This window comes from Lipomyces doorenjongii, assembly GCF_038497915.1.
Source record: "Lipomyces doorenjongii strain NRRL Y-27504 unplaced genomic scaffold V1508scaffold_111, whole genome shotgun sequence".
NCBI classification, from domain to species: Eukaryota; Fungi; Ascomycota; class Lipomycetes; order Lipomycetales; family Lipomycetaceae; genus Lipomyces; species Lipomyces doorenjongii.
Window position 1 is genome coordinate 1 of NW_027118178.1, and position 25,743 is coordinate 25,743.

At 46.8% G+C, this 25,743-nt stretch overlaps 11 protein-coding genes across 11 annotated transcripts; 7 read left to right on the forward strand and 4 right to left on the reverse strand.

The window, feature by feature from the left end:
• The first annotated feature begins 430 nt into the window (after positions 1-430).
• On the forward strand, positions 431-1,985 carry V1508DRAFT_33462 (pyridoxal phosphate-dependent transferase). The gene is made up of 2 exons (XM_066936654.1): positions 431-868; positions 939-1,985. The coding sequence occupies exons 1-2, from the start codon at positions 560-562 to the stop codon at positions 1,872-1,874; spliced, it is 1,245 nt and encodes a 414-aa protein (XP_066792657.1). The 5' UTR covers positions 431-559; the 3' UTR covers positions 1,875-1,985.
• A 722-nt stretch (positions 1,986-2,707) lies between these two features.
• On the reverse strand, positions 2,708-4,037 carry V1508DRAFT_427091 (glycosyl transferase family, a/b domain-containing protein). The gene is made up of 2 exons (XM_066941639.1): positions 3,622-4,037; positions 2,708-3,565 (listed from the first exon to the last, which is right to left on the reverse strand). Exons 1-2 carry the CDS (start codon positions 3,961-3,963, stop codon positions 2,810-2,812), a joined length of 1,098 nt encoding a protein of 365 aa, XP_066792658.1. The 5' UTR covers positions 3,964-4,037; the 3' UTR covers positions 2,708-2,809.
• Positions 4,038-4,390: 353 nt separating this feature from the next.
• On the forward strand, positions 4,391-5,149 carry V1508DRAFT_435513 (mitochondrial 54S ribosomal protein uL10m; the record flags this gene model as incomplete). Its single annotated transcript, XM_066942071.1, has 1 exon — positions 4,391-5,149. One exon carries the CDS (start codon positions 4,391-4,393, stop codon positions 5,147-5,149), a length of 759 nt encoding a protein of 252 aa, XP_066792659.1.
• Positions 5,150-5,283: 134 nt separating this feature from the next.
• V1508DRAFT_33606 (chalcone-flavanone isomerase-domain-containing protein) lies at positions 5,284-6,598 on the forward strand. The gene is made up of 2 exons (XM_066936657.1): positions 5,284-5,853; positions 5,905-6,598. The coding sequence occupies exons 1-2, from the start codon at positions 5,418-5,420 to the stop codon at positions 6,438-6,440; spliced, it is 972 nt and encodes a 323-aa protein (XP_066792660.1). The 5' UTR covers positions 5,284-5,417; the 3' UTR covers positions 6,441-6,598.
• V1508DRAFT_427095 (thioredoxin-like protein) lies at positions 6,462-7,345 on the reverse strand. The gene is made up of 5 exons (XM_066941640.1): positions 7,125-7,345; positions 7,057-7,065; positions 6,925-6,998; positions 6,765-6,854; positions 6,462-6,708 (listed from the first exon to the last, which is right to left on the reverse strand). Exons 1-5 carry the CDS (start codon positions 7,193-7,195, stop codon positions 6,638-6,640), a joined length of 315 nt encoding a protein of 104 aa, XP_066792661.1. The 5' UTR covers positions 7,196-7,345; the 3' UTR covers positions 6,462-6,637.
• V1508DRAFT_442418 (glucanotransferase domain of glycogen debranching enzyme-domain-containing protein) lies at positions 7,346-12,800 on the reverse strand. Its single transcript, XM_066942334.1, has 5 exons — positions 12,559-12,800; positions 12,216-12,438; positions 10,140-12,163; positions 8,240-10,085; positions 7,346-8,185 (listed from the first exon to the last, which is right to left on the reverse strand). The coding sequence occupies exons 2-5, from the start codon at positions 12,431-12,433 to the stop codon at positions 7,828-7,830; spliced, it is 4,446 nt and encodes a 1,481-aa protein (XP_066792662.1). The 5' UTR covers positions 12,434-12,438; positions 12,559-12,800; the 3' UTR covers positions 7,346-7,827.
• A 57-nt stretch (positions 12,801-12,857) lies between these two features.
• On the forward strand, positions 12,858-14,624 carry V1508DRAFT_427102 (cyclophilin-like domain-containing protein). Its single transcript, XM_066941641.1, has 4 exons — positions 12,858-13,138; positions 13,201-13,915; positions 13,968-14,119; positions 14,173-14,624. Exons 1-4 carry the CDS (start codon positions 12,936-12,938, stop codon positions 14,525-14,527), a joined length of 1,425 nt encoding a protein of 474 aa, XP_066792663.1. The 5' UTR covers positions 12,858-12,935; the 3' UTR covers positions 14,528-14,624.
• On the reverse strand, positions 14,356-17,079 carry V1508DRAFT_464689 (uncharacterized protein). The gene is made up of 2 exons (XM_066942905.1): positions 16,473-17,079; positions 14,356-16,405 (listed from the first exon to the last, which is right to left on the reverse strand). The coding sequence occupies exons 1-2, from the start codon at positions 16,615-16,617 to the stop codon at positions 14,847-14,849; spliced, it is 1,704 nt and encodes a 567-aa protein (XP_066792664.1). The 5' UTR covers positions 16,618-17,079; the 3' UTR covers positions 14,356-14,846.
• A 419-nt stretch (positions 17,080-17,498) lies between these two features.
• V1508DRAFT_406865 (uncharacterized protein) lies at positions 17,499-19,096 on the forward strand (the record flags this gene model as incomplete). The annotated part of the gene is made up of 2 exons (XM_066938807.1): positions 17,499-17,534; positions 17,570-19,096. 2 exons carry the CDS (start codon positions 17,499-17,501, stop codon positions 19,094-19,096), a joined length of 1,563 nt encoding a protein of 520 aa, XP_066792665.1.
• A 271-nt stretch (positions 19,097-19,367) lies between these two features.
• Positions 19,368-21,475, forward strand: V1508DRAFT_427106 (uncharacterized protein). Its single transcript, XM_066941642.1, has 2 exons — positions 19,368-19,698; positions 19,774-21,475. Exons 1-2 carry the CDS (start codon positions 19,650-19,652, stop codon positions 21,042-21,044), a joined length of 1,320 nt encoding a protein of 439 aa, XP_066792666.1. The 5' UTR covers positions 19,368-19,649; the 3' UTR covers positions 21,045-21,475.
• A 2,852-nt stretch (positions 21,476-24,327) lies between these two features.
• Positions 24,328-25,702, forward strand: V1508DRAFT_427108 (uncharacterized protein). The gene has a single exon (XM_066941643.1). The coding sequence runs from the start codon at positions 24,482-24,484 to the stop codon at positions 25,496-25,498; it is 1,017 nt and encodes a 338-aa protein (XP_066792667.1). The 5' UTR covers positions 24,328-24,481; the 3' UTR covers positions 25,499-25,702.
• The last annotated feature ends 41 nt before the right edge of the window (positions 25,703-25,743 follow it).

The following is a 25,743-nucleotide window of genomic DNA, read 5'->3' on the forward strand; positions in this document are numbered from 1 at the left end:
ACGAAAGGACAGCTTAATAAGCTATTGAATAGCATGTCACATGATGGTGCGGTTGACAGCATTGATAAGCGCTCGGAGATCCGGCTAAAAACGTTTCATAGTGAAAGTCATCGGGACGAACGGACACCGTGGGGCGAACGGGTCGCTGGGTGAAGATTTCTCCCTATGCGGGGTAATCGACACTTTTGCCCTTTGCAGTGCTAAAGCGGATACGTTAAACAGTAGAGAAGAACGTCTCAATATTTCCGGATTAGTGATTGTATATATTCGCTAATCGTCTGCAGATATCCCGGGAAATTGATTCCACAGCCGGGAGCAGACGGAGCAAGTAACCGAGCACGTGCTGTGTGAGCTGTGGTAGGCCGCCGCTCGGTCTACATTTTGCTCACCCGATGACTCCGCTTCCCACATCTCTGGAGTAATTGTCCCGAAACCATCCCCTTTTACCACCCCCACACCGCCCGGTGGCATATTAACTCGACTACACTCCTTCCGATTTTTACCACTCTTTTTCTTTATTATTTTGTGTCAGTGCACGCCCGTCCACAAACTCTCCACCATGTCTCCCTCAGCACTTTCGTCATCTGTCTTCAACGTCACTGTTGCCCCTCCAGACGCGCTCTTTGGTGTTCTCGCCGCCTACAAGGCTGATCCTTCGTCCCAGAAGGTCGACGTATCTGTCGGCGCTTATCGTGACAACTCCGGTAAGCCGTGGGTCCTGCCTGTTGTCAAGAAGGTTGACGCTATCCTCAAGGACGATCCAACCCTCGATCACGAGTACCTTCCCATTACTGGTTTGCCTGATTTCACCGTTTCCTCAGCGAGACTAGTACTCGGTGCTACCGCCGACCCCATCAAGAACGACCTGGTATGATGTCACTCGTTGTCCAATTCGTTGCGTTCCTTCGATCTGTGGCAATTTTGCTAATCAATTGCAGGTTGCGTCTGTTCAGACAATATCCGGCACTGGTGCCAATCACCTTGGTGCGCTCTTCCTCTCGAGACACCCTCCTACCACTTCAGTCGGCCCTACAACGGTCTACATCTCCAGCCCAACCTGGCCAAATCACAAGCAGATATTCGCTAATGTCGGCATCGCCGTGAGAGAATATCCGTACTTCGATCCCAAGACTCTCGGCCTCGATATCAACGGTTTCCTCAGTGCGCTCGAGTTCGCGGAGCCTGGCTCCATCATTCTCCTTCACGCCTGCGCCCACAACCCAACTGGTGTCGACCCTACTCAGGATCAGTGGAAGCAGATCGCAGATGTGATCATCCGCAAGAATTTATTCCCATTCTTTGACTGCGCTTATCAGGGCTTTGCTTCTGGTGACCTTGACCGCGACGCCTGGGCCGTCAGGTACTTCCTTTCTAAAGGCGTTGAGCTTCTAGTCTGCCAATCCTTCGCAAAGAATTTTGGTCTCTATGGCGAGCGTGCAGGCGCTCTGCACGTTATCTCTGCCACTAAGGAAATCTCGACTGCCGTTAAGTCTCAGCTTGCTGTCCTTCAGCGCTCCGAGATCTCCAATCCGCCAGCTTACGGAGCTCGTATCGTCGCCAAGGTCCTCAATGATCCAACATTGTTCGAGGAATGGACCGAGGATTTGAAGAGAATGTCAGGCCGCATCCAGGAGATGCGAAAAGCGTTGTATGACAAGCTTGTTGAACTGGGAACGCCAGGAACGTGGAACCACATTATCGACCAGATCGGCATGTTCTCGTTCACTGGTCTCACTCCTGCCCAAGTCGGCAAGATCACAAAGGAGTACCATGTCTACCTAACTAGCAACGGCCGAATTTCCATGGCCGGTCTAAACTCAAACAATATCGACTACTTTGCCAAAGCAGTCGACAGTGTAGTTCGAACTGCTTAGATAGATGAAATATGAATGCAGACGAGTTGTGGCATCTTGGGTTTGGAGAGGGATATATTATATCGGCTATAGCGTGATTGTTTATTTGTTTCATCAGACTAGAAGTAGCGTCAATCTCTTCTATTTGATCCACGCTCGGAAGCGAAATTCGCTGTACTACAGTATTTGTAATGCCTAATGACTAGTGGTGCTCGCCGCTCGTCTCTAGTTACGGCTTCCTGTTAAACAGAGTTGATGTCAAGGTAGAATAGGAGTTGCGACTTGCTGCGCCACACGCACAAGTATCCAATCACCGGTGCGCACAGCACACACAAAACCCTACATCTTAACTCATTCTTAGGGTTTACTATGATCTTGCGCCAATAGCGCCAGGAGCTGGGCCACAGCCAGGGGCAACTATAAATTGCCGGCCTTCCCTTACACCCGGATTTTTTCACCATCCTTATGCTAGGGCATTACGCATATCAGTGAGGATTCGTCCGAGATTGTGTATTTGCTGGTTGAAAACTTTAACCTTGACCGCTCCTACGTGTCTTCGGATGCGTAGGGAATTTTTGGAAAATTCCTTGCTCTTGCTTGGCTTTGTTGCAAGTTGGGAAGTGCCTTCCAGGGCCATTGTGGTGGCGAGTGTTTGTAGCTTACTGAGAGAGTCAAGATTTTGTTCAACATTTGAGTTCATTTTAGATCATACGGTCTACGTCGTATTATAATATCATCCTTAAATCGTCGTACATAAAACTTGAAAAGAATACGTTGAGGGCCCTGTGATGCCTGTTAAGGCGTGAGTCCAAATTGTGTCTTTGTATCTGTTATGTCCCATACATGCGTGCTCGCCCAATGCACTAATCAGAAATAGTATATTACAGCGGACACAATAATCCATACACTTTATGTCTATCTACTTTTGTGGCTTCTCTGATGTTTCTCTGAGGCTATCATGAGGCTACTGTGGATGCTTCTATACTGCTCTTTGCCTTCGTCGTCGCGTTCACAAAATCCTCCAAAGCCTTCTTCGCCCCTCCACTGGTGATACTTGCCCGCGCGAGCTGAACACCGTGCTTCCAGGAATCCGTCTTTCCACTTACGACAGCCAGCGCGGCTGCGTTCATCAAGACATAGTCCAAAATCGGGTGACGTTCGTCCAGCTCATTATTCACCAACTTCTTGACGGTCTCCGAATTTTCCTGCGGTGTGCCCGATGCCACAGTGTCTAGCTCATGTCGCGGTAGACCAAAATCACCAGGCTCAATAGTTCCCTCCACAACCTTGTCAGCACCAGGATAGACCCTCCACGTCCGCGTTCGCCCGGCGGGCGAAATCTCGTCCAGTCCCTCTTCACCCCAAACGATCATACATGAACTCATTCGACCCGCTTTCTTGTCCAGCAATATGATAGTCTTCGCGAAAATCTCACCTAATTCCGGGGCATTAACACCAATAACTCTAGCAGAAATTGGCGCAGGGTTCAGTAGCGGACCTAGGACGTTAAAGATGGTCGGGAATCCGAGGCCCTTTCGGATATGTGCGACTTTGGCCATGATGGGATGATACACAGGGGCGAACAAGAAGCAGAAAGGGGACTCATTGAGGACTTGGGCAATTGTGAATGGCGTCACCGACTGTATTGATGCGCCGAGAGACATTAATACGTCTGCTGCGCCGGACGAAGATGTCGACGCTCGGTTTCCGTGCTGCACTCGTTAGATATGACCCATTAACCGAACAATGAATAAAAGTACCAGGATACCTTGCAAATTCGTAAGCCCATACCAGCTGTAACCAAACCAGCTGTGGTAGAAACGTTGAACGTGTTCTTTCCATCACCGCCAGTGCCGACTACGTCAATGTATTCATTGTCAGGCACCTCAACCGTCAGCGCAAACTCGCGCATGGCTTCAACAGCTGCAGCAATGATCATCGGGTCCCGGTCAAACCCATGAGTTCTTAATGCTGTAAGAAACGCAGCAGATTGCACTTGAGGCACGTCGGTTGTGAACAGGATATGGAAACATAGCCGCAGTTCCGTTTCGCTGAGTGTAGCCTTGGCTTCTGTCAATGTCCGCAGGTAAGGTGTAAGCGGAGAAACCATTTTTGGTCATACGCAAGCAGTAACTTCAGGCACAAATGTGCTCCTTACGAAGATCTGCGAAAAATAGATACCAATTGACAAGCTTCACAACTCTTCGAACCAAGTAGCACCGTTTAAAATTCGAAGTTGGGTTAGGGCTATGAAAGTCGTCTGGATCTTAAGGGTTTGTAACTCAGATACGCCATCCAAAGGATCACTCTCGGTCAAACTTGTCAAACCTATTGAACAATTTATAAATATTGCGTTCTACTGTTTATGGATGAATAAATAAAGTATCCAGCTCATTATATGATTGGGTGGGAAAAGTCGCTTGATATTCGACAAGTGTGACCTAACCCTAACGTTCCATCCGAGTGCCTCCTAATTGCAATGTTGAATTTTTTCCCTGCTGCGATTATCCGTCACAGTTGACTGACAACACGCAAGAATGCTGCGTTTATTAATTCGAAGGTTTCCGCGTCTAAGCCAGCTGGCAGTACCGCAGGCTATTCCGTTGAGCATATTACGCAGTCTACGAGCTTACGCACAACTCGCCAACAATGTCTCCGAGTCTACTTCCAATGCCGCAGCTTTCGTTCGCAACACAGTAAAACCGTTAGATTCCCGCAAAACGTTTCTAATCGACCGGTATGCATACATTATTAGGAACCGGCCATTGATGGTGTTTGTCCAGCATAACAATTTATTGAAGAGCGACTCGCTACAGATTCGAAATCAATTTAAAAAAATCGGGGTCACGTTCACGGTATTGAGAGTCAATTTATTTAATGTCGCTTTGCGGAATAGCTCTCATCCAGATCCTGCAAGTTGGGAGGCACAGCAGATGTACAGAGGGGTGAGACATCCATTGAAGGACCTATTGGCCGGTCCCACGGCTGTCGTATCATTCGATGATGTCGATCCCCAGAAGTTGAAGAGCGTGGTTGACGTTGTCGAGAAGAGTGGCGGAAGGCTGCTACTTCTCGGTGCTTGGCTAGATGAGCGGCTGTTAGACAGAGAAGAAGTCGGCGTGGTCAAGAATTTTGGGACATTGGATCAGCTCCGAAGCGGGCTCTTGGGTGTATTGGAGGTTTTGAGAGGTGCTGGACTGGCCAACACACTGAGCAGCACATCGACAAGTCTATACTTGACGCTGGAGGGTCGGAAAAAGCAGTTATCTGGAGATGATGATGCCGAGTCAGCGTAGTTTTGTACTTGAAACTTTGTATATAGAGCACGGAAAAATTCATAAGGGTTTTATAGATATGTTACACTGCTTGCCGTCATTAACTTGGCATTTATAATCTATTACCGAGCAAGTAGACACAAGAGGAGTACTCGCATCTCATTCGGTAGGTTCTGTGAACCAGTCACATAATAGCTCCTCCTCGAACTCCCAATCATCGTGAAAACGACGGAGGAAGCGCCTTGGTACATTCATAAGTCGATACTCTGGGCAATTGATCATTAAATATATGATGAATTTCGGTCCGTGTTTCGTCCGCTTCCGGCTGGCTGCTCCAGCACGTGGTCGTGTAGTCTCGAGGACTGTTCGCGGAGTTGAGGTCCAACGCGCCTTATTCTCCAGTTCCAGAAGCAGCTCATCGTCGTGCACATTTGGGCACAATTTTGGATCGCCTCGCTTGAAATCGAAGATCTCTATCTCAACAATATTCTGCGTAATCGGACCAATAGCATACTACAAGTGGACTGTATCCCAAAGACGGATCGAACAGGAATACCGAATTGCAGTAGACCCTAGGTTCAAGACACTATTTCCAAACGAAGCATGGAAGCCTGATACTTCAGTTGATCCGTTTATGCGGTCAGTCACCATCGACGGAACTGAGTTTTGGCTATTAGGCCTAGGTGTCCGTACAGTCTCGTTCTTGAAGTTACACGTCTACGCTGGTAAGTAGTGGCGACACGAACACAAATTGACTGAGGGCTAACTCTACATAGTCGGAATTTACGTTGCCAAAGACGATGTTCCCGAAATATTAACAACAGTCGAAAGTATTTCCAGCGACCTCGATACACGGTCAATCGTTCTCGACAACAAGTTAGGCCTGGAGATCTTCGATGCTCTACTCCAGCAACCCATCCGTTTTGCTCTCCGGATCGTACCAGTTCGTAACACGGACTTTGGACATCTACGTGACGGATTTGTCCGGTCTGTTATGGCAAGCATCAAGTCTCATCATAATATCATCGGCGACGCCGACACTAGCGACGGTATCAATCAACTTCGATCTCTGTTCTCTCGCAAGCTCTCAGTGCCAAAGAACGGTGAATTGATGATGACTATGAATAAGTCGGGCATGCTTAATTGCACATATTCGCCAAAGATGAAAGACTCAGAGATTCTGGGGACAGTGACGGATAGAAGTGTTGTCAAAGCACTGATGCTTCATTACCTGGCTGGACCGCAAGCCGCCAGCGAGCAGGCGCGAGTTGCGTTTGCAGACTCAGTTGCCTTCTGCTTGGATGCGAAATGATGCCATGTACAGTCTAGAAAGTACGACAAGAAAATATAGCATTTATTAAGCAAATATGATATCTCGGTCTTCTCTAGTCCGCATGCAGCTAGTAGTTATACCAAAAATGTATAGTAATTATTACAACAATTGTGCAAATGACTCCAATATCGTGCTGACATTGGAAAGACTAATTCTATGACTGTCCCAAGATACATCTATGGGAACGCCTGCTGGAGGAGCGCCTTCAACTGACCATTTCTTTTGAGAGCTTGAAGATCGGAGTTTCCTGTGACTTGCATGAGTCCTGAAACAACAATTTCGACATCTCCAACCATCACATACCGCCGACAAAATTGCCACCAATGAAGATAGCAGGGACAGTTCGCTGAGAGGTCAGCTCATAGATAGCGCTCTGGATAGCATCACCGACATCTAATGCCAACACCAGTGCGTTAGTCGCGCATCGCAGAAATAAAACACACAAAAATAATATCATACGCACCGATCTGGTCGAGCTCTAGGTCAGTGTGCTCCACGTCCTCATTGTCCAATGTCTGCTTAGCTTGTCGGCAGTACCTAGCGTCGACGTCAGTATATTGCACCATGAGCTCTTACATGATAAACGATGACGTACGGGCACCACCTATTCTTCGTTAACATCCCGCAGTACACAGTTAACCGTATACACTCTAGATAACATACGATTTGCTGAACACCATGACACGGTTCGCGCTCACGAGCTCCTTAACCTGGGTCTGATACTTGGCCGCCATTGCTTCCACAGAAAATCTCCTGGATATAGATGCAGTTGGGAAGGAACGAATCCTAACGATACGATGCAAAGCAGATGCCGACAGCTTGAATATTTAAAGAATTGCTCTTGACGAGTATGAAGCGAGGTATGTCAAAATATATAAATATACAAGCATTCCAGCCGATGCCAACTTTTGTCGCCACAGCTACTAATCTGTGGGTTAGGGCAATGGCCATATTCATAGGTCGCTTACTGATCACGTCATCTTCTTCTAAATCGGATGCCAGCGGCGACATAACACGTAACATAAGGCGAATAGCTGACGTATTGTATTATCATATGCTATTGCTCAATGAAGTTCCATATTTTTTGCCACCATGAGACATCAATGATTTTCATACTTTTGACACTCTGGACTCATGGTTTTCATCAATAGATAGCTTATAACGTCTCCACGTCCTGATTCTGAAACCGTTCTAACACTGATTACACCGAAGACTGAACCTTATCTAATAACTCAAAAAGCGCAATTATTTTTGAAACTATGCTAAATGAAATCAATCTATAAACAAGTGTTTGCTATGTCCTTGTCCGTCAAAATATAACCAAATCGGACAAATTGTCTTCCAGCGATATTAAAACTCCCTGAATTCAATGATCAATCTCAATATTAAATGCAAGCTGAACATCTTTGTAAAGATCAAGCAGAGTAGCTGCACTCCAAGCCTGCGTAGGGGATGAATCATTACATAGTTCACCGTTCTTGTTTGTAAGCTCTGCGATGCCAGCCCACGAACTCTCTTCGATCCAATTTCTATGACCCTGAAGTCGAAGGTGAATCTGTTGCAACGTTTCAAGCCGCTCAATGTCAGTGGTCTTGCGAAGAAGATCAAAGTACAGGAACGCACGGAGAAAATATCCAGTACACCATGCCCACTCTGGACCTTGGTGATAGTTGCGACCTTTCGCCGTCTTGAAATCCGTTGAATCTTCTGAATTAACGTAGTACCTAGATATGTCAATAGCGTACAACTATTAATACTACTAACAAATGCATTCTCACGGGCGGTAGTTAAGATCAGAAGGATCCAACGTAAGCATACCAATTGGTCCTCGAATTGTTGTATCCGCAATCGCAATTGCGCCAATAGCTTTCTCAGGTTCAAACAGCTCTGGAGCAACTGTCATGGCAACCGCAAAGTTTGGCCGGAGCTCATAGTCTTCATACTCTTTTCCGGACCTAAACAAGTCTTTGTAGATTCCTCTCCTGTTAACACATGACTTGTTTATCACGAACTGGTCATCAATAGCAGGATCCAATGGCACGTAGTAGCATCGCTCAAAGTTAGCCTGAACTAATGCCTCCCAATCCTTAAATTTGACATTTTTTGTGCCACTGGAAATCGTGACAGAGTCGTAAGGGTAAATTCCTTGCTCGTGGAGTTGATTTATCCATCTCAATGCACTTTTGAGCATACCAGATATCTCAATGGCAGCACCATCACGAGGAGTTCCCGGATAGCCCTTGTTTCCCGCGCGTTCAGATTCCCCCATTTTATCCATCCACGTTCCACAGTTCCATTGATTACCTCCAAATATGAGGCCTGTCTCCCAGTCGACAGCAACATCGATATTAAAGCCCTCGTCCTTCATTTGCATATCTAGCTGAACGCCGGCGTTATGCTCGCGGAAGTGGAGACCATCAGCATGACGTTGGAAGATCTCCTGAATTATGTCAAGCAGCGAGGTTGAGTAGCTGTATGCGATTAAATCATCATGCTCGACATACGTATCATCTAAGGGGAATCGTCGCTTGACCTGCTCATGCAAAATCGTCTCTCCTCCAGGGACCAGAGTCACATAATCTTGGATGTTTTGCAGAAACCACCAGACAGAATCTCGCGAGTTGTATCTCGGACGACGACCAGCATCTAGCAAATTTGGAATCATACCATGCTTCAACGTGGATGCGAATGCAAGAATATGCACTTTCGCCTCATCGTAACGCCCAGGCACGATCAACAAACCACGTAAAGAAATGAATACATCACGACCCCAGCAGCGCATGTAATCGCGGCTGAAGTGAGGTAGTCCGGCAGCCATACAGGGAACCTGCTTCATTGGATATAAGGAAGTACTGTTGACCAGACCGACCATCTGAATTGAGCACATCAAAAGACTCTGAAGGAAGTGATGTGAAACTGAGAAGTCAGCTCCTAGAAGGTCAATAGCACGAGCACGACAAGCCTCATAAGCTGTTTGCAAAAGCATCGCAAAATACCGCGGGAGGAGGAATGATGGCACTTTTCTAATTGCGTTAAACCGCGAGTCGAACCATTCCACCAACGGTTTAATATTTGGAAACTTGTCAGAATACTTGTCAAGGCGATTACGTACGTAATCAAGTGCCCATTGTCCTTGACGCAAGTGCTCGCAAAGAGGATGTGCAAGGTCGTTCGTGGAAATAATTGTCTTGAAGGGAGACATGAAACCCTGAAGACCGGCATACACGAGTGGTCCGAAATTAGGAACCACATATACCCCATCGCGACCATCAGAGGAGTCACGCTCCTCACCATCACATCTATATAATATCACGTTGAGATCAATCAAGTCTAGACCTTGGACCGCGTCGACAGCACCTGAAGCCACAAAATCATCAACACTCTCTTCAGCGCTTGGAATCCAAGTACGAATCAGCGCAATGGATCCGGGAGGGAAATAATCAGGTAGAATGATTTCTGTGTGATTCCGCATCGAGTCGAATGTGACCTTTGGCGGCTGTAAATCCGCCACTTCCACGGGAATACCACTTAAAGATGTGTCGGAATGTTTATACTCGGCTTTCTTCACTAAGGCCGATGACAGAACTGACCTAGCGAATGTGCCCTGGAGAACCACAGGTCCCACTACCCCCCGTTAGATATCAGTTGCTAAACCAAGTAACGAATCCGTCAACCTACATCTTTGGCCACTATGCCCTTCGTCGAATTTCGTGTGAGCAATCAGAAACCACCCCTTTCCTCTGCGCTGATTCACTCTGTGCACGGTAATGAAGTTGCCTTCATGGTGAACGTGCATCTCTTCGGCTCCATTCTTTCCAGTATGTTCGTGCACATCGTTCAGAACCTTCTTGATCTCACCAAGACCGTTGTCAAATGTATATAATCTCTTCTCGTTAACAATGTCCAGCAGATGTGGATAACATTCGTCATATCCCAATACTGATCCTGTCGCACAAGCACACATTGCCACCAACGCCGCATTCGGAAGCGTATCTTCGACTGTTCGCTTCTGCGCTGGTGTCTCATTGTCATGCGTACAATCCATGAACAGTGCATGGACCTGAGAAGATCGCACTACCTGGTCCATTGACAAACGAGCCTCAGTCAGGCTACCAACAGGATAACCGCCATGTCTATGGACTAGTCGCGAAAGTTCAGACACCGACCATGCCTGCATAGCTTCACGGATAAGACTGTTGATTCCCAGACGCTCGACAAAGAGTTTGTCCATATCTTCAGACCCTGTGAAAAGTTCGGCTACAACATAAAGATCTGAGCGAACCTTGCGTGCACAATCCAACAGGTACTCGCCCACATGCAACGGAGTAGAGTGACAATTGTCAATTCGGAAAGCGTGAAAGTACTTTGCGCACATCTCAGTATATTTTCTCATGTGTTCCCACAAATATGGTGAGTCTTCAGGTGACCTTCCATATCTCAGTTTGACGCAATCACCCCAAGAGATAACTTCACGGCGTAAATATGCTTTCGAATTCGCACTGGCAAAGTCGACCATAGGATTTCCATTCCAAATCCATCCATTGTTTGCCAATCCGATAGTCTCACCATTATCTTGGATCCGAGTAAAGTACGTGTCAGCTAGTGGCGACTTCGTAGTAATTTCTCCAGCCTTTGGGCCATTATCGTCCAGACGTATATACTTGATTCGATTATAGAGCTGCTCTAAGATCTCCTCCGCATCGTCATCATATTCTCTATATAGCGGTAAATTAATCTCATCTATAATCTTGACCGTTTCCAACCTAACTCGCTCCTCGTCGGCGTCCTTGGCAAGGATCGATTTCAAAATTCCTGCAAAAGCCAAATGGTCAAGAGTCTTTCTAAAGCGCTCGCCCAATCGATTGAATCGTCGAGCAGCACTGTCTTTGACAAATGTGCACAAGTCATCGAACGATAGGCTATCTGGCACAGGTGTTTCCCGCGTATTTGGGCTATAAAATGCCTCTACAACCTTCTCGGTAACGGCCTTCACATCGATAACGTAAAATTCCCACAACCTAAGCGCTCCTAATACATGAACTTTGACTCCATCCATGATCTGCAGCAAGTCATCAATTGATTTCAGATTTGTGGGCAGGCCCAGGGATCGAAGTGATCTCGAAAAAGCAAGCAGAGCATCGTCAAGCTCATAAGCCGCCTGCAAGTGAGGGGCCGTCCTAACGCTGTAACCCGCTTCGGGGTGTTCTCTCAGCCAAGTCGAGTTATTAGCTGTATGGTTCCACACAACGTCTGTCATGGAAAGTAGCCGATGTTTGTGCTGCATGGTGTCAACTAACTTAACAATATCCTCTTCTCCGTTCTTGAAAATCTCGGGGTCGAAATCGAGTTGGTCATAGATCGAGTACGGCGAGTTACTTTCTCCACGATGCTGCAACGGCGTGAAATGAACCATATTGTATCCCTTGCTCTTGATCTTGCCTAGTTTCTCATCCCACGTATCGAATGGGCCAAGCCATTTCGACACTACAGACTGTATACTTAAAGCATCCAATGGCAAAGGAACATTATCAAAGGCAAATCTCGGAGCGACAGTGAAATGGTAGCGTGCAGAGACAGACTTAGTCGTCGACAATGGTGCGAGAAACGTGTTGACTGGCAGGTATGTCAAGTAAAAGGCAAACGCTCCAGGTCGCGAAATCGTAATATCGACATGGCAGAAGGCGTGAAATCCAGGACATATTCTGCGCTACAAGTCAGCTAGTGCATTAGACAATATACCTTTATATGACTAACTTGTGCGGATAAAATTTTTCTCTGTCAAACACAGTCTTGTTGTCAGGTGGAACATTACACCACAAGGTACCACCGCGAGAGATTAAAGATATCGAGGAAATCTCGAAGCGAAGAACGTAATTCTCATAGGGAGACGGGAGTGAGATGAATGTCCCTGAGCCAACTGGGATCGGCGCGCCAACGTCAGACAAAGGGAGCAGATATGTTTGAAGAGCCATTAGACCTGTAAGAGTAGTGTTAATCTGAGGCGTATAGCAGCAGCATGCCAGTCGCGTAAATAAGTACGTTATGGACGCGGTTCCATTTATTGTGGGATCGACAAAGACTCCCATACAATTATTACCTCAAGAACAGACCAAATCGACACCCAAATCAGATCTATGAGACTCCTGTAAAATCCTCCTATAATCAGCACCAAAAATCCTTATCTATAGTTTCCGCTCGAGCTGTAACTGCCGACGACGGTGGCTAGAATGCAGATAGAATGCAGATGGTGATGCAGCCACCTCACGTTGTCGGCCCGGGCCGGTTCGGCCATTGTCTGTGTCGATGTCGGGTCTACTTACCTTCGATCCATCCTTAGCGTGCGGCTCAGATATTAGCGGGGAAAACTTACTTGGCCACTGATGCCAAAGAACAGTATGCGGCTAGTGGGTTCCTTTCAATTTCGCCGCCATCGAGACCAGAGGTTTATAAATAAACGTTAAGGGAGTTAAAAATATGGGTAAAAATACTGATAAGCTATTTATCACACATTCAGAATGGAGCGGCCCAGATAGACACAGCGGCGCCGGCGGTATCTCTACTCGCAAGGCAGATCACTCGAAACAAGCACGTCGCCTCCCATTCTCTTACTGTGCGTTGAGTCTGCAGCCTTTCGAAGCCGCGGTTTGTGACGTTCATGGTAATATTTTTGATAAAACGTGAGTATAATTGAATTTTTGCTAGCTACTGGGACTAGAAGAGCTAAGCGAAAGATTCATAGACAAATTGAGACATGGCTAGACAAGTTCGGTACGAATCCAGTAACAGGAGAGAAAATAATAATGGACGACTTGATATCTCTAAATTTTCAAAAAGATGAAGAAGGACGTTACATTGATCCTGTTACATTTAAAGTCTTTACCCCGAACACTCATATTGTCACAATTAAGCCGTCTGGGAACGTATTTTCCTGGGAAACAGTCGAACTGCTTAACATCAAAGCCAAAAATTGGCAGGATATCGTTAGTGGAGAGAAATTTTCAAGAAAGGAAATTCTCACTTTGCAAGACCCAATGAATGTGGCGACTGATTCTACGATAGTCAAGGCCGCAGATGCGAAGATTTCATCGAGGAAGGAAGAATCATTAAAACGTCCGGCTCCAGATTCTGCCTCCCCGTTATCTTCGACAAAGAGAGCAGCGCTACCTTTCAACGCGTCTGTGAGCACTAATGGACGTGCAGCGATGTCTTTAACGTCCACAGCCTCAACTCCATATACCAAGTCAGAGCGACAGATCCTGACAGACGAGGAATACTTACTAAAACCTCGGCGTGTGAAGGAGATGGGATATGTGCAAATTCGGACCAATCTCGGAAACTTGAATGTCGAGCTGAATACAGAATACGCTCCTCGTACAGTGTACAATTTCGTGAAGTTAGCTGAGAAAGGATACTACAAGAACGTCAAGTTTCACCGAAATATCAAGCATTTTATGGTATGCAGCATTAGTTATTATGGTGCGAGCAGAAATAACTTTAGTGACGTAGATACAAGGTGGCGATCCAACAGGGACTGGCAGAGGCGGCCAGAGTTACTGGGGGAAGCCTTTTGAAGACGAATTTAATTCACCGCTTTCGCATGATGCGCGGGGTGTGCTAGCAATGGCGAACAAGGGCAAGAATACCAATACATCACAATTGTGCGTTCATGCTGTATTATTCGGACAATATTGTATGACTAACATTGGTATAGCTTTTTAATATATAGGCCGAAGCCGCAGCTAGATAGAAAGCATACAATATTTGGTAAAGTTATAGGCGGTATTGATGTGCTGGACAAATTCGAGAATGCGCCAACAGATGCCAGCGACCGGCCACTAAAGGATATTGTCATAAGCGATGTACTCGTTATCATAGATCCGTTTAAAGTATATATGGAGAAAATCAGAGCAAACCGTGACCCAAATTCGAAGGACAGTGGAAAGGAGACTACGACAACACTGAATAATAAAGGATTGGATGACACGGTGACGTGGTCCGGGAAAGTGCTTAATGCGAAATCAGGTGCGGTGTCAACGCGAACGCGCGAGGTTGGAAAATACTTGTAATAAGAAGTTAAGGTGCAGATTGTTTATTTAAGGACGACTTGGGAGTCTTCATGATGTTGTGAGATGCTGAACACATTTTTGATAAACAAATCTATCATACTCAAAACTTAAAATACATATTCCAGCCTAGCCAATTGTGATGAGTTTAGAGAACCATCAATGCACATACCCCATTTTTGTCACAATCCAAATTCATATGGAGTCGTAAACATAAGACAGTAAAATAACAAACACGCAATCCACTCACTCCATTGGAAGTATACCCAAATTTAAAAAGGAAAGAGGAGCTTTACAAAGTCCACAAGCAGACTTGAATAAATCACAAGAAGGCTGCGAACGAAGAAAGAACGGAAAGAATGGAAGCCTGGACAACGTCCTCATGGATACCGACACCCCAGCGCTTCTCCTTGCCGTCGACTCTGATCTCAATGAATGTAGACGCACGCACGTTCGAACCCTGGCCGATGGCATGCTCCTTGTAATCCCAGACCTCGACTTTGACACCAAAACCGTTCGAGAGTGCGTCGGTGAAACTTGAAATAGGACCGTTTCCAACTCCTGAGAGCCTTATCTCACGGCCATCGAACTCCACGGAACCAACAAATTTTCTAGAGTGCTCGTCCACTCGGACAATATCGTACTCCTTAAGGACAAAACCGTTCGATATGTACTCTTTCCTGAATAAGGCCTCGATCTCGGAGCCCTTGAGCTCACGACCGACAACTTCGGCTTCGCGTTGGACTATCTTGGAGAATGCGATCTGGAGACCACGCGGTAGATCCAAACCCAGCTGGGTGAGAATTATCCATGCCGCCCCGCCTTTTCCGCTTTGAGAGTTGACACGGATGACGGCTTCGTAGGTACGGCCAATATCCTTCGGGTCGAGCGGCAAGTATGGAAGCTGCCACTTTATTGCGTCGGAGGTAGAGATCTCGCCACTGTCGGTTGCAGCCTTGACAATCTCCTCGCGATCGTTGAAACCTTTCTTGATGGCATCCTGGTGGGATCCGGAGAAGGCCGAGACGACGAGCTGACCTCCATATGGCGCACGATCGGGCACAGGAATCTTATTACACTGCTCGACGACTTTGATGACCGACATGATATCAGAGAAATCGACGTTAGGGCTGACACCCTGTGTGTAGAGGTTGAGAGCGAGAGTCACTAAGTCGACATTGCCGGTTCGCTCACCATTACCAAACAAACATCCTTCCACTCTGTCGGCGCCAGCCAATTGCGCAAGCTCAGAAGCGGCGACGGCGCATCCTCGATCGTTATGTGGGTGGACAGACACGCAGATTTTATTTCTCTCAGAGATGTTAGTGCAGAAGTATTCGATTTGGTCGGCGTACACGTTAGGAGTCGACATCTCGACAGTCGCGGGAAGGTTGAAGATAATCTTGCTGTCCTCGCTGGGTCCCCAGGCGTCCTTGACAGCCTCGCAAATTCTGACAACAAACTCTGGAGAACTGTCTGAGAAAGTCTCCGGTGAGAACTCGTATTGCCACTCGGTTCCGGCAGTCGACGGATCATCCTTAGTAAGAGACCGCACAAGCTTGGTGCAGCGTACAGCGAGTTCCACACTCTCGTCCTCGCTCATGCCGAAAACAATCCTCCGGAAACACTCGGACGTGGCTAGGTATAGGTGAACAATGGCCTTCTTGGCGCCTTTGAGCGACTCGATGGTCCTCCGAATTAATTCTTCACGGCACGGCGACAAAACCTGGATCCACACGTCATCAGGAGCCTTGGCCACTACGCTGCGGGTGAAGTCGAAGTCAATCTGAGAGGCTGAAGGAAAGGCCACCTCGATTTCTTTGTAACCGATCTCAACAAGCTTGGCGAAGTACAATTCCTTTTCCAACACAGACATTGGATCTGACGAAACCGCCAATTAGCATTAGGCACTATTTAATGACAAATTAGCCTGCTGGCGGATACATACCAGGAAGAGACTGATTTCCATCGCGGAGATCAGTGGCCAACCATCTCGGCGCCTTGTCGAGAGATTTCGAGGGCCATTGGCGGTTTGGCAAGTTCATGGAAGGAAACTTCCTGTACTTGATTGAGGGATCTTTGAGCATAGGCATTTGAGTAACCGGTTTCCGCAGAAGGGCTGAGTGAGGAAAGTACACAAATGGAAATTCAGGCCAGAAGTCGAGAATGGTCTATATCTAAAACGTGAGAAATGAGTCACTAAAAGTCAACGTTGGGAATTTGCTATGTTCGCTCATCGAGGTAGACGGGCTAATTTAGCTAATATGGGGCCGATGGTACAGATAGATTTTAAATATATGCGAGAGAAATTATAGGATGCCGTAAATTACAGCCCAGAACAACTAAGCAGACAAAGAGAAAATTTTGCCTGGCGTTGCGATGTCGCCCCCCGGAAGCCACGTTCGGCTCCGGGCCGGTATCGGCTGAGGCTAAATAGTCGATCAATCTTTACTGGATAGTTCTCTACCTATCTTTTCAATTTACAATATACTCATTCTGAATGATTCGAATCGTATTTCTCTAAACGATTATGGGTTTAATTTGTTCCACAAGACTGTACGGAGTCTTTGTATGTTATACTCATGTTAATTAGTGGCGACCCTATTTAGTTTGTCGTGTTCAGGCCAGGGGCTGAAGCCATCCAAGTGTCGCCGGCCATAACCGAACAATGCCGCGGAGTAACAAGAAGTTCCACCGCTGCCGCGGACATTTGAAACTGGTCACAAATGTAATCGAATTGCTTACCAATACCAGTTTTACTGCGTTGACTGGGCTGTGTGCGAGAAGTAATTAGCGCTATTAATCAGCACTGGAGCCACTGCTTAGGACCCATTAACGCTGATCTGCTATAAAGCATTTTCAATTTGGTCGTCGCAGAAAGCGGTTAGGGCTAGAAACAGTGAACGCGGCCTCGTCGCGTCGCTGCTCTAGGTCGCATATTCTCCACATATGAGAGAATTAAATATCTTTCGACATGCACGATCAACATTATCAGCTTCGGCATTTACCCGTGAGGCAAAATTGACGCACGACTAATGCTGATAGTGTAAACTGCTTGTAATAACACGTCCCAATTCTCCTACGACAAGTACTATAGTGCCAACGTCGAGAAATCTCATCGTCACAACGATCATGACCGATCCGGTTTTTGGAACGACAAATGCAATTACACTTTCAGATTTAACAGCCAGGTGTCGGCGGCCCAGGACTCGATCTTATCGTGACTCTAAAACTGTCGGCGATCGAGAAGCGAACGAGCAGCGATACAGTAAAGCAAAATTCCACTGGAAATCTCAACACTACTACAAAGAGAAGGATCCACTGGCTGTTCGACTGGCTGGGAGCAACGATGCGCTACATGTTGATACGAGTTACAAGCCACTGAAGTTTCACTGGATGGACGTTTGCGAGGAGACGTTTGATTGTGCAACAGACTATAATTCGCGGCTGTTTCTGTCCGCAAAAACGGATAACGGTGGGAAATTAAGGTCCCTTAGAGAAATTACGTTGCAGATCGCAGTGGATCATTGCACTGCATTGACAGCCGATGTTTTGTTGCGAGTACACTTTCTTCCAGTTGGCCAAGTTATTTGGGAAGAAATCGTTCGACAGGGAAAAGATTCACTTCGCGTGTATAGAACCTTTGTTGAAAGGTTTCCAAGGGAGATGTCAGAATACAGTTCTAAGCCAGCCAACCGCAGCAAAGGGTATCAAGCAGTGAGAAGGCTCAAACTCTGTCCCGGACTTCCTCATGATTTTGCGGATCACATTGGTGGATGCATGAATTGGCTTGTATATGTTGATATCTACGAAGTTACATCTGTCACGGTTACGCGCGACGGACTGCTCTCTCTACTTCACATTCCAGCTCTAGTTGGCCTGAAGTTTGGAGTGCGTACGACGCAATTGAGAGTTGGCGCTGCCACAGATACACCGATATTGGACGATCGAATTCTTAAAACTTACGCTTCGGCGATGAAACTTGATGGGCGATGGCAGTGGCTACGTGCTCTTATCATTATTTCTCGAGGTGTCAACGGCGAACTTCGAGGAGTTACCCAGGAAGGCATGAATGCGATTATGGGAGTGAAAGGTCGTCTGAGATATGTCGAATGCCACCAAGATCTTATGCCTGTGTCGTTCAGGAAGGGACAACTCGTACGAGGAAAACTTGTTGGTGAAGATGATGCGCGACCTGGTGGGGGATGGATGTCTCTGCGCGCGTGGCCTGTTAATTATCCGGCAGCATTACATTGGAAATGCATGAAAATTGCGAAAATTGTTAAGGATCAAGTCTCGGAATTAGATCACAAGACTATCTTAGATGTCTCCATTGCTAGACCAGCCCGATGGTACAAAACTTTGGAAGAGAACGATGCCGCCAAGGAGAACGATGGCCATCATTTTATCATCGACGGATATGTATTGTCATGCGACGATCGATCAGGACATTCTGGAAAGCGACTCGGCGAGATCAATAATAAAGTGGAAATGAACAAAAGAAGGCGGGGGATTGTGCCAAAACGGAGGAAGAATACTGAGGGCTTGGACCAGATGATGGCAACGCTTTGAGATAAACATCAAATAATTTAAGTTACTAATATAATAAATTTCGAACATATTCCTTATAGCAAAATGACGCACTAAGCGCTTATAACTGCAACTGCCAATCAGAGGATAGCAAGAATGCCGCGTCCCTGAAGTCACCTTGATCAAAATCACATATAAGATCGCACACTTGACCGGAGTAGTTTGCTGTAGTGGTTAGGGTACAATTGCAGTGGGGGTGTGGCTCCATCTACCCGCTTAGCGTTCCTGCCAAACGGCCGTTAATAATGGGCGGTGCTAATTCTATTCTCTTTGCCTCCCCACTCTCGTGCCATAAAGCCTCCAGGCCGGACTCGCACATTACCCGTGTAGAGCTCACTGGGAACTAAAATGCAAGTCGCTATTGGCTCATAGAAATACGACTCTTCGAAACCGAACCGAATTCGCGAGAGGCGCGTATTTTTCAACACAATCATTTCTATTCGTTAGTAATCCTTAGAACAAACCTCCGGGTTACAACTTGCATTTATATGTATTGCAGCATATTTGGTGTCAGAGTACGTAGAATTAGCACATTATGGATTTCGTCGACTATCAGCTAGAGAACAAAGAACAGTTCTGGGCCGGTGAGTTATTATTGCGTGCTGGCTGAGTGTCAGTGATTAATGTGATGCTCAATGGAGACTAATCGACTTACATAGAGTTGGATGATATGATATCGGGACAAATGCACTCGTCCAGTTTGATTGAGTCGGCTGTGAAATCGTTTCTGCGGTTCACGGCACTATATGTGGATGAGTACTTGGTCGCAGATGAGGATCTCATGCGGTGCTGTTATAAGTTCATAGACTGTCCCGTGTTTGTGAAACACAGAGGCCATGTGCGACGGAAACTCATTACGACGCTTGTAAAGGGCACGTGTTCGTTACAGATGATGATTATTATAGGAGTCATACTGCTACTAGACGGGCGGGCCCATGTGGACACATTTGAGATGATGGAAGAGGAGCAAGCCTGCCGGTTAGTTATTGACGTGCTATGGCATCGACGAGATGATGGCCCGCGATTACATCAGATCTTTCTGGAATTGCTTTATGAAATGTGTCGTGTTCAGCGATTACAATACTCTGACATGGAGGTTGTTTCAGATGATTTCGTGGAGTATTTGTTTCAGGCGGTCGAGCACAACGAGGACTACGACAATGATCCTTACAGCTATTCCGTCATTCGAATTCTCCTCGTACTGAACGAACAGTACATGCTTTTAGCAAATCATGTTGCGTCCTCGGGGAAAAATAATGAGCAGCTAGAGAATCGAGTAGTGACTATCTTAGCGCAGAAAGGGCCCACCTACAAGACTTTCGGTACGAATATCATCATTCTTCTCAACCGTGAACGCGAGCCGTGTCTGCAACTTCTTATTCTGAAGATGCTGTATCAACTTTTTACAACAGAGTCTACCTTCGAATATTTTTACACGAATGATTTGCGCGTTCTTACCGATGTTTTCATTCGAGAACTTCACGATCTTCCCGATGATTCGGAGACGCTCCGACACACTTTTTTGCGGGTACTGCATCCCTTGCTCGCACATTCGCAGCTTCGTCATTCCCACTATAAACATGAAGAGCTGGTAAAGCTGCTTAAATCGCTAGCTGGAACGAGCCGAAGTGCGCACTATCTGCCGATATCGGAGACGATGGCTCGACTGGTGTCGCGTTGTATGAAAGTGCCATGGCTGTCGTTTCGCTTTGCGCAGGACCAACTGCATTTGCGGCAACAACAGCAGCAGAATGATTTAGGGATGTCATTCATACAACCGACAGACAGCGCGACATCTTCGGCTTCGACGACTTCTTCTACACTTTCCTTGCCAGATATGGCAGTCACTCTACCTCCGTCACCCACACGAAAGGGGCCAGATGTTAAGAGCACTCCGCTCGGAAGTGGATTAATTGCTGGCGAAGCATGAACGGTTTTGCTATGCATTGGTTGTTGGTTTACATTGCCGATTGGTTTCATAAAATACTTGTTTGGTTGAATTACTCAAGACGGGGAGATGCATGAATTATTTACTTAAGTTACGGCATCTAAATTCTCATTTTCTGTCTATTCGAGCACAGTTGGCGTAGGTTGTTTGTATTGGGAGAGCTTCAGATCCTTATGATATGTTTAGTGTTAGTGTAATTCTTACTGTGCGTTTGGCGCCGTATAGCGGCTTTATTTTCTTGAGTTACTTTGATGGTTTGAGTGTTGTAGCTGGCAGCTATTCCCTATTTGTTGCGCTGGTTCCTCTTGCGTCAGTTTTACTTCTGGCTTCTGTATTAACGTTTATGATATTAGTTGGTTTCATGTATTGTTTGTAGTAAATAGGTTGAATAGTTATTCAGGCAGCTATATTTATATTGGGTTTGATGCCAAAGTCTGTCGTAGGTCGACATTAAGGATGTCGTTATTAAAGAAAAGAAGATTTGCTTTCAAAACAAACTATGCATAGCAACAGCGATAAGTCGCTGAATTGTTTCCAAATAGAACACCTGCTTTCGCAAAAACCCGGAGCCTTCTTTAGTTGAGACGCTTCAACTAACGATGGTTGACTCTGGTTTCCGTCGAGAAGCAAAACTACGTTGGCAGTCGACAATTACTGAGTCTGCTTGCTACAAGAGTTTTGCGAGTTTAAAGCGCTGAAATTCATTTGATAGGGCTTATCTTGTCCTGGGGCATACTGACTCCGACTGACACATTGGATTCGTTCATGATGGTAGCGAGCTTAGGAGTACATAAAATTACGCATCTGAAATGGGCGATTTCACTTGGCAGAGTGAGACCTCAGAATTGTAGAGTGAGACCTTAGAATTGTAATAATAAATACGCATATCTCGACCTTCTGTTTCCAGAACAATGTCGAATGAATTGATGTGTGTCACCGGAATTCAAGTGTTAAATTGATCGAGATGTATTGATCATATGTGTACTATTTTGGACACTGTTCTGTTTGATCATTTGAACATACTCGGTATGATGTCTCTTATAGATTGTGATAGTCCTCAAGATCTAAACTAATGTAAAATCTGAATATGCTTTGTGAGCTGAGTCCTATCAGCAGTATGTACATCCTAGGTTATCCAGTCAAGAGAGGAGGGCATCCAAAATGCGCAAATAGCATTAATATGCATCACGTATCCCCAGTTAATGCCTAGGATAAGCTCAAGAGAAACAATGCTGAAGCCACAAAGGTGGAACGTGGCTACTACTCTGCATGCCAGACCGAGGTGGACGAGAATTTCCGGTGCTGAGATCATTCTGGCCGTTCTTATCGTCCGGGATCCGAGCGACGGTTCCGCATCGTGCATGATATTATTGATGAGGCCATTTTATCGCCAGTAGAGTCGATGTATTCGTACTGCAGTATATTTCTAGGCCCAGTGCAATTTGCAACCTCGTTGCATGAAAGCCTATTGATGCCAAAGCAATCTGGCACCAATAATACAACACACTTCGTTGGGACTGTTGTGCAGGGGAATTGAGCCGCACTTGCTGTGGCTGGCTCCCGTGGCGTCAATAGAATCCGATGCGACCATTGTTGCAGTTAAATTGCACGAAACAAGATGTCTATGCAATTGTCTCAAACTTGGTGATTTGCTGTTGGCAGGTTTAGCTGTGGAGTCTGCTCTCGACAGCGATAACCTGCGAGTTGAGTCGACATAATGCTAACCTTCATACTGCCGCATATAAAAATATCAGTATCAGTCGATCACATCAACTGTCGCCGTCAGCTTCTGTAACGCCCGGTGCGTGAAGTGAGCCAGTCGCAGATAGTCCTGTCACCGACCATTACTGCGTCTACCTGCGTAAACCTTGGTGACAAGACGATGCAAGGGGCGTTCGTGCGGCGCAAGGTTAAGATTCGCGCACGCGGGCTCCGTGAAGAAAAAGAAGTAAATTAGAAGTACAAACGAACGATTGGGCCGGTAGCTCGGATGAGATGCCGATTGACAAGACATGCGGAATTCGTGGGTTAAAATCTTGCATGAGAGAGACAGGACGAAACATCGAGGAACTGTCTCATCATGAAGTAATACAAGCAAGAATATAGAATAGAATTGGACAAACTCTACACTCAAATGAGCGACGAATTGCAGACTAGATCATACTCCATCACGATCAGGACATGCATTTCAGTGAGATTGCATTGGTGTAATCGACTACAATAGCCAGGTAACGGGCAATAATTAAAGCAAAAACTTAATGGCTGGCAGAGTTTGGATAGTGTCTATTAAATTTGTCGATAGATGCAAGGTGCCGAAGGTTAATAGGGAGAACACGTTGGAATGGGGACTAAGAAACACGAACGCGTTGAGTGCCTGAGGAATGAAGCTTGCTTCTCCTTGCAGTGGCCAGCTGCAACGGAAAGGCAAAGTCAGTCGAGAAACAGTAGGTGGAATATGCGGTACGGCACCCTTGCGTTGCGTTCTCCACTGTATTGCTTGCTAGTTATACGCTGTAATTTTATATCTGAGACGTCTCCAATTACTTTAGGTAATGAGACAATGCTAAGTTTTAGTATTGATAGTGGCAAGGATAATCAACCAACACGTTACTGAGTGTCGGTCGGCAGCCATCCAGTCGAGACTAGACAGAACTTTTGACGGAGAATAGTGAGTAGGGGACCCTTGCTGATCGCTTTAACAGCTTGGCGCAAAGCGAGTCAAGTTACTGCACCCAGTCACACCGCCAGCCACCACACTCCCAGTATGATTTGAATAATACAATAGTTAGCTGAAGTGCTGCGACCGCCTTACCATGCACCAAGTTCCGTCACACCTTAGCAAAAGATAAGCATGTTTTTGTGCACTGGAATGGCTGGGATTTGCTGAGCACCAGGGCTCCTCCTCATGAGCAGAGCACTAAACCCGGGAGGCTGGAGCATTGCTAGCCGAAATAAATCCCAGCCATACCTCGTTAGCTAATTAAGCCAGGGGTCGGGCCAGTACATGGCGCTAATCCTGATAAGGCATAGCGCAAATCGCTATTTGCATAGTTTTTATGTAGGGAGTCGATTGACGCTAGCTTAATTGGGACACATAATTGGCAAAGGTGGCTGGAGCACGGCCGCAATTGCCCGGATTGCGAGCGAGTGAGGCTGCCGAAAACGTGCGGCTCAGGACCAGCACTGATCTGTGGCTGGGCACAATATCGAGATGGCCTGCCTCCTTGCCTTTTGCGGGCCTGCCCGGTGCCTCCTCCTGCCTCCCCCTTGTCGCGCCCCCCTGTCGCACTCCTTCTCACCCTCGATTTGTTCATCGCTGCCTTGATCATAACTCTCCATGCCTCCAGGCATACTTAAGCCACCGCCGTCCTTCCATTTCTCTTCCATACGAGTCTGCTACAGCAAAGTCAATCCCCGCCATGCTGGACATCGACCGTGCCGCGCTCGACATCTTCGTGTCCTCCCCAGTGTCACCGCAGATGATTGCCTACCTCGTGTCAACCACGCAGACTGTAATCCGTTGCGATCCGGACTCCTCTAACGCGACTGGCTATCCCTATTCTCCCCCTGCGTCACCCTCTTCGGAAGAGCCATGTTCTACTCCCTCTCGTCTTCCGTCTCTCACGACCTTCATAGCGACGCTCGTCACGCGGTCTAACGTCCAGACTCCGACCCTCATGTCCACGCTCGTTTACCTCTCGCGACTTCGCGCTCGTCTTCCTTCTATGGCTCGTGGCCTCGCCTGTACCTGCCACAGAGTCTTCCTTGCCGCTCTCATCCTCGCTGCCAAAAACCTCAACGACTCCTCGCCAAAGAACAAGCACTGGGCAAAGTACACGACTGGCCTCTTCGCCCTGGAGGAAGTCAATCTTATGGAGAAGCAGTTGCTCTATCTTCTCGACTGGGATCTGCGCATTACCAATGAAGACCTCCTCGTCCACTTTGCGCCATTCATCGGCCCCATCAAGACCGAAGTCCGCCGACGCGAGCAGGCCATGCGCGAACGCGAGTACTACGCCCGTAAGCAGCACGAGGAGCAGAAGCAGCGTGAACAGCTCTATCACAACCTTCCCCACCATGGTCATCAGTTCCTGCCGCAACCTGCGCAATCCCCTCTCTCGCAGTCCTACTACGCTACGCCTCCACTTTCGCCAATGTACCTTCCGCCGCACTCTGGCATGCCTACCCTCTCGAACTCATCGTCCTCATCATCAATTGCATCATCTCTCTCGATCCCGGCATCATCACTCATGTGTCTTCCGTCGCCCGAAGAGCTTGACGAAGAGGAACTCTACATGTGCACTGTCGATGACCTGTCTTCCCAAACCGTCATTCAGCATCAGCAGCCACAATTGAAGCGGATAATGAAGGGCAAAGCATCTGGCTTACTGGCTAAGTTGTTGAGACCACAGCGTACTACTGAAGTTGTCGCTTAGTGTATCTTATTTACATCATTTTTTTTCATTTGTTTATAGATTTGGGTATAAATTGGCTGTCTAATCCTTTGGGAGGCGTTGTTTGCATGGTTCCATATTCCATTTCTTTGTATATATTTACACCTCTTCGGTTGGCATATTTAAGTTCCGTACTTTTTTTCTACTTAATTGCATTTTATTAATATACATAATCTATGGATTTAACCAGTCGCTGCCACAGTTATCCTGCTAGTAGTCACCAAGTT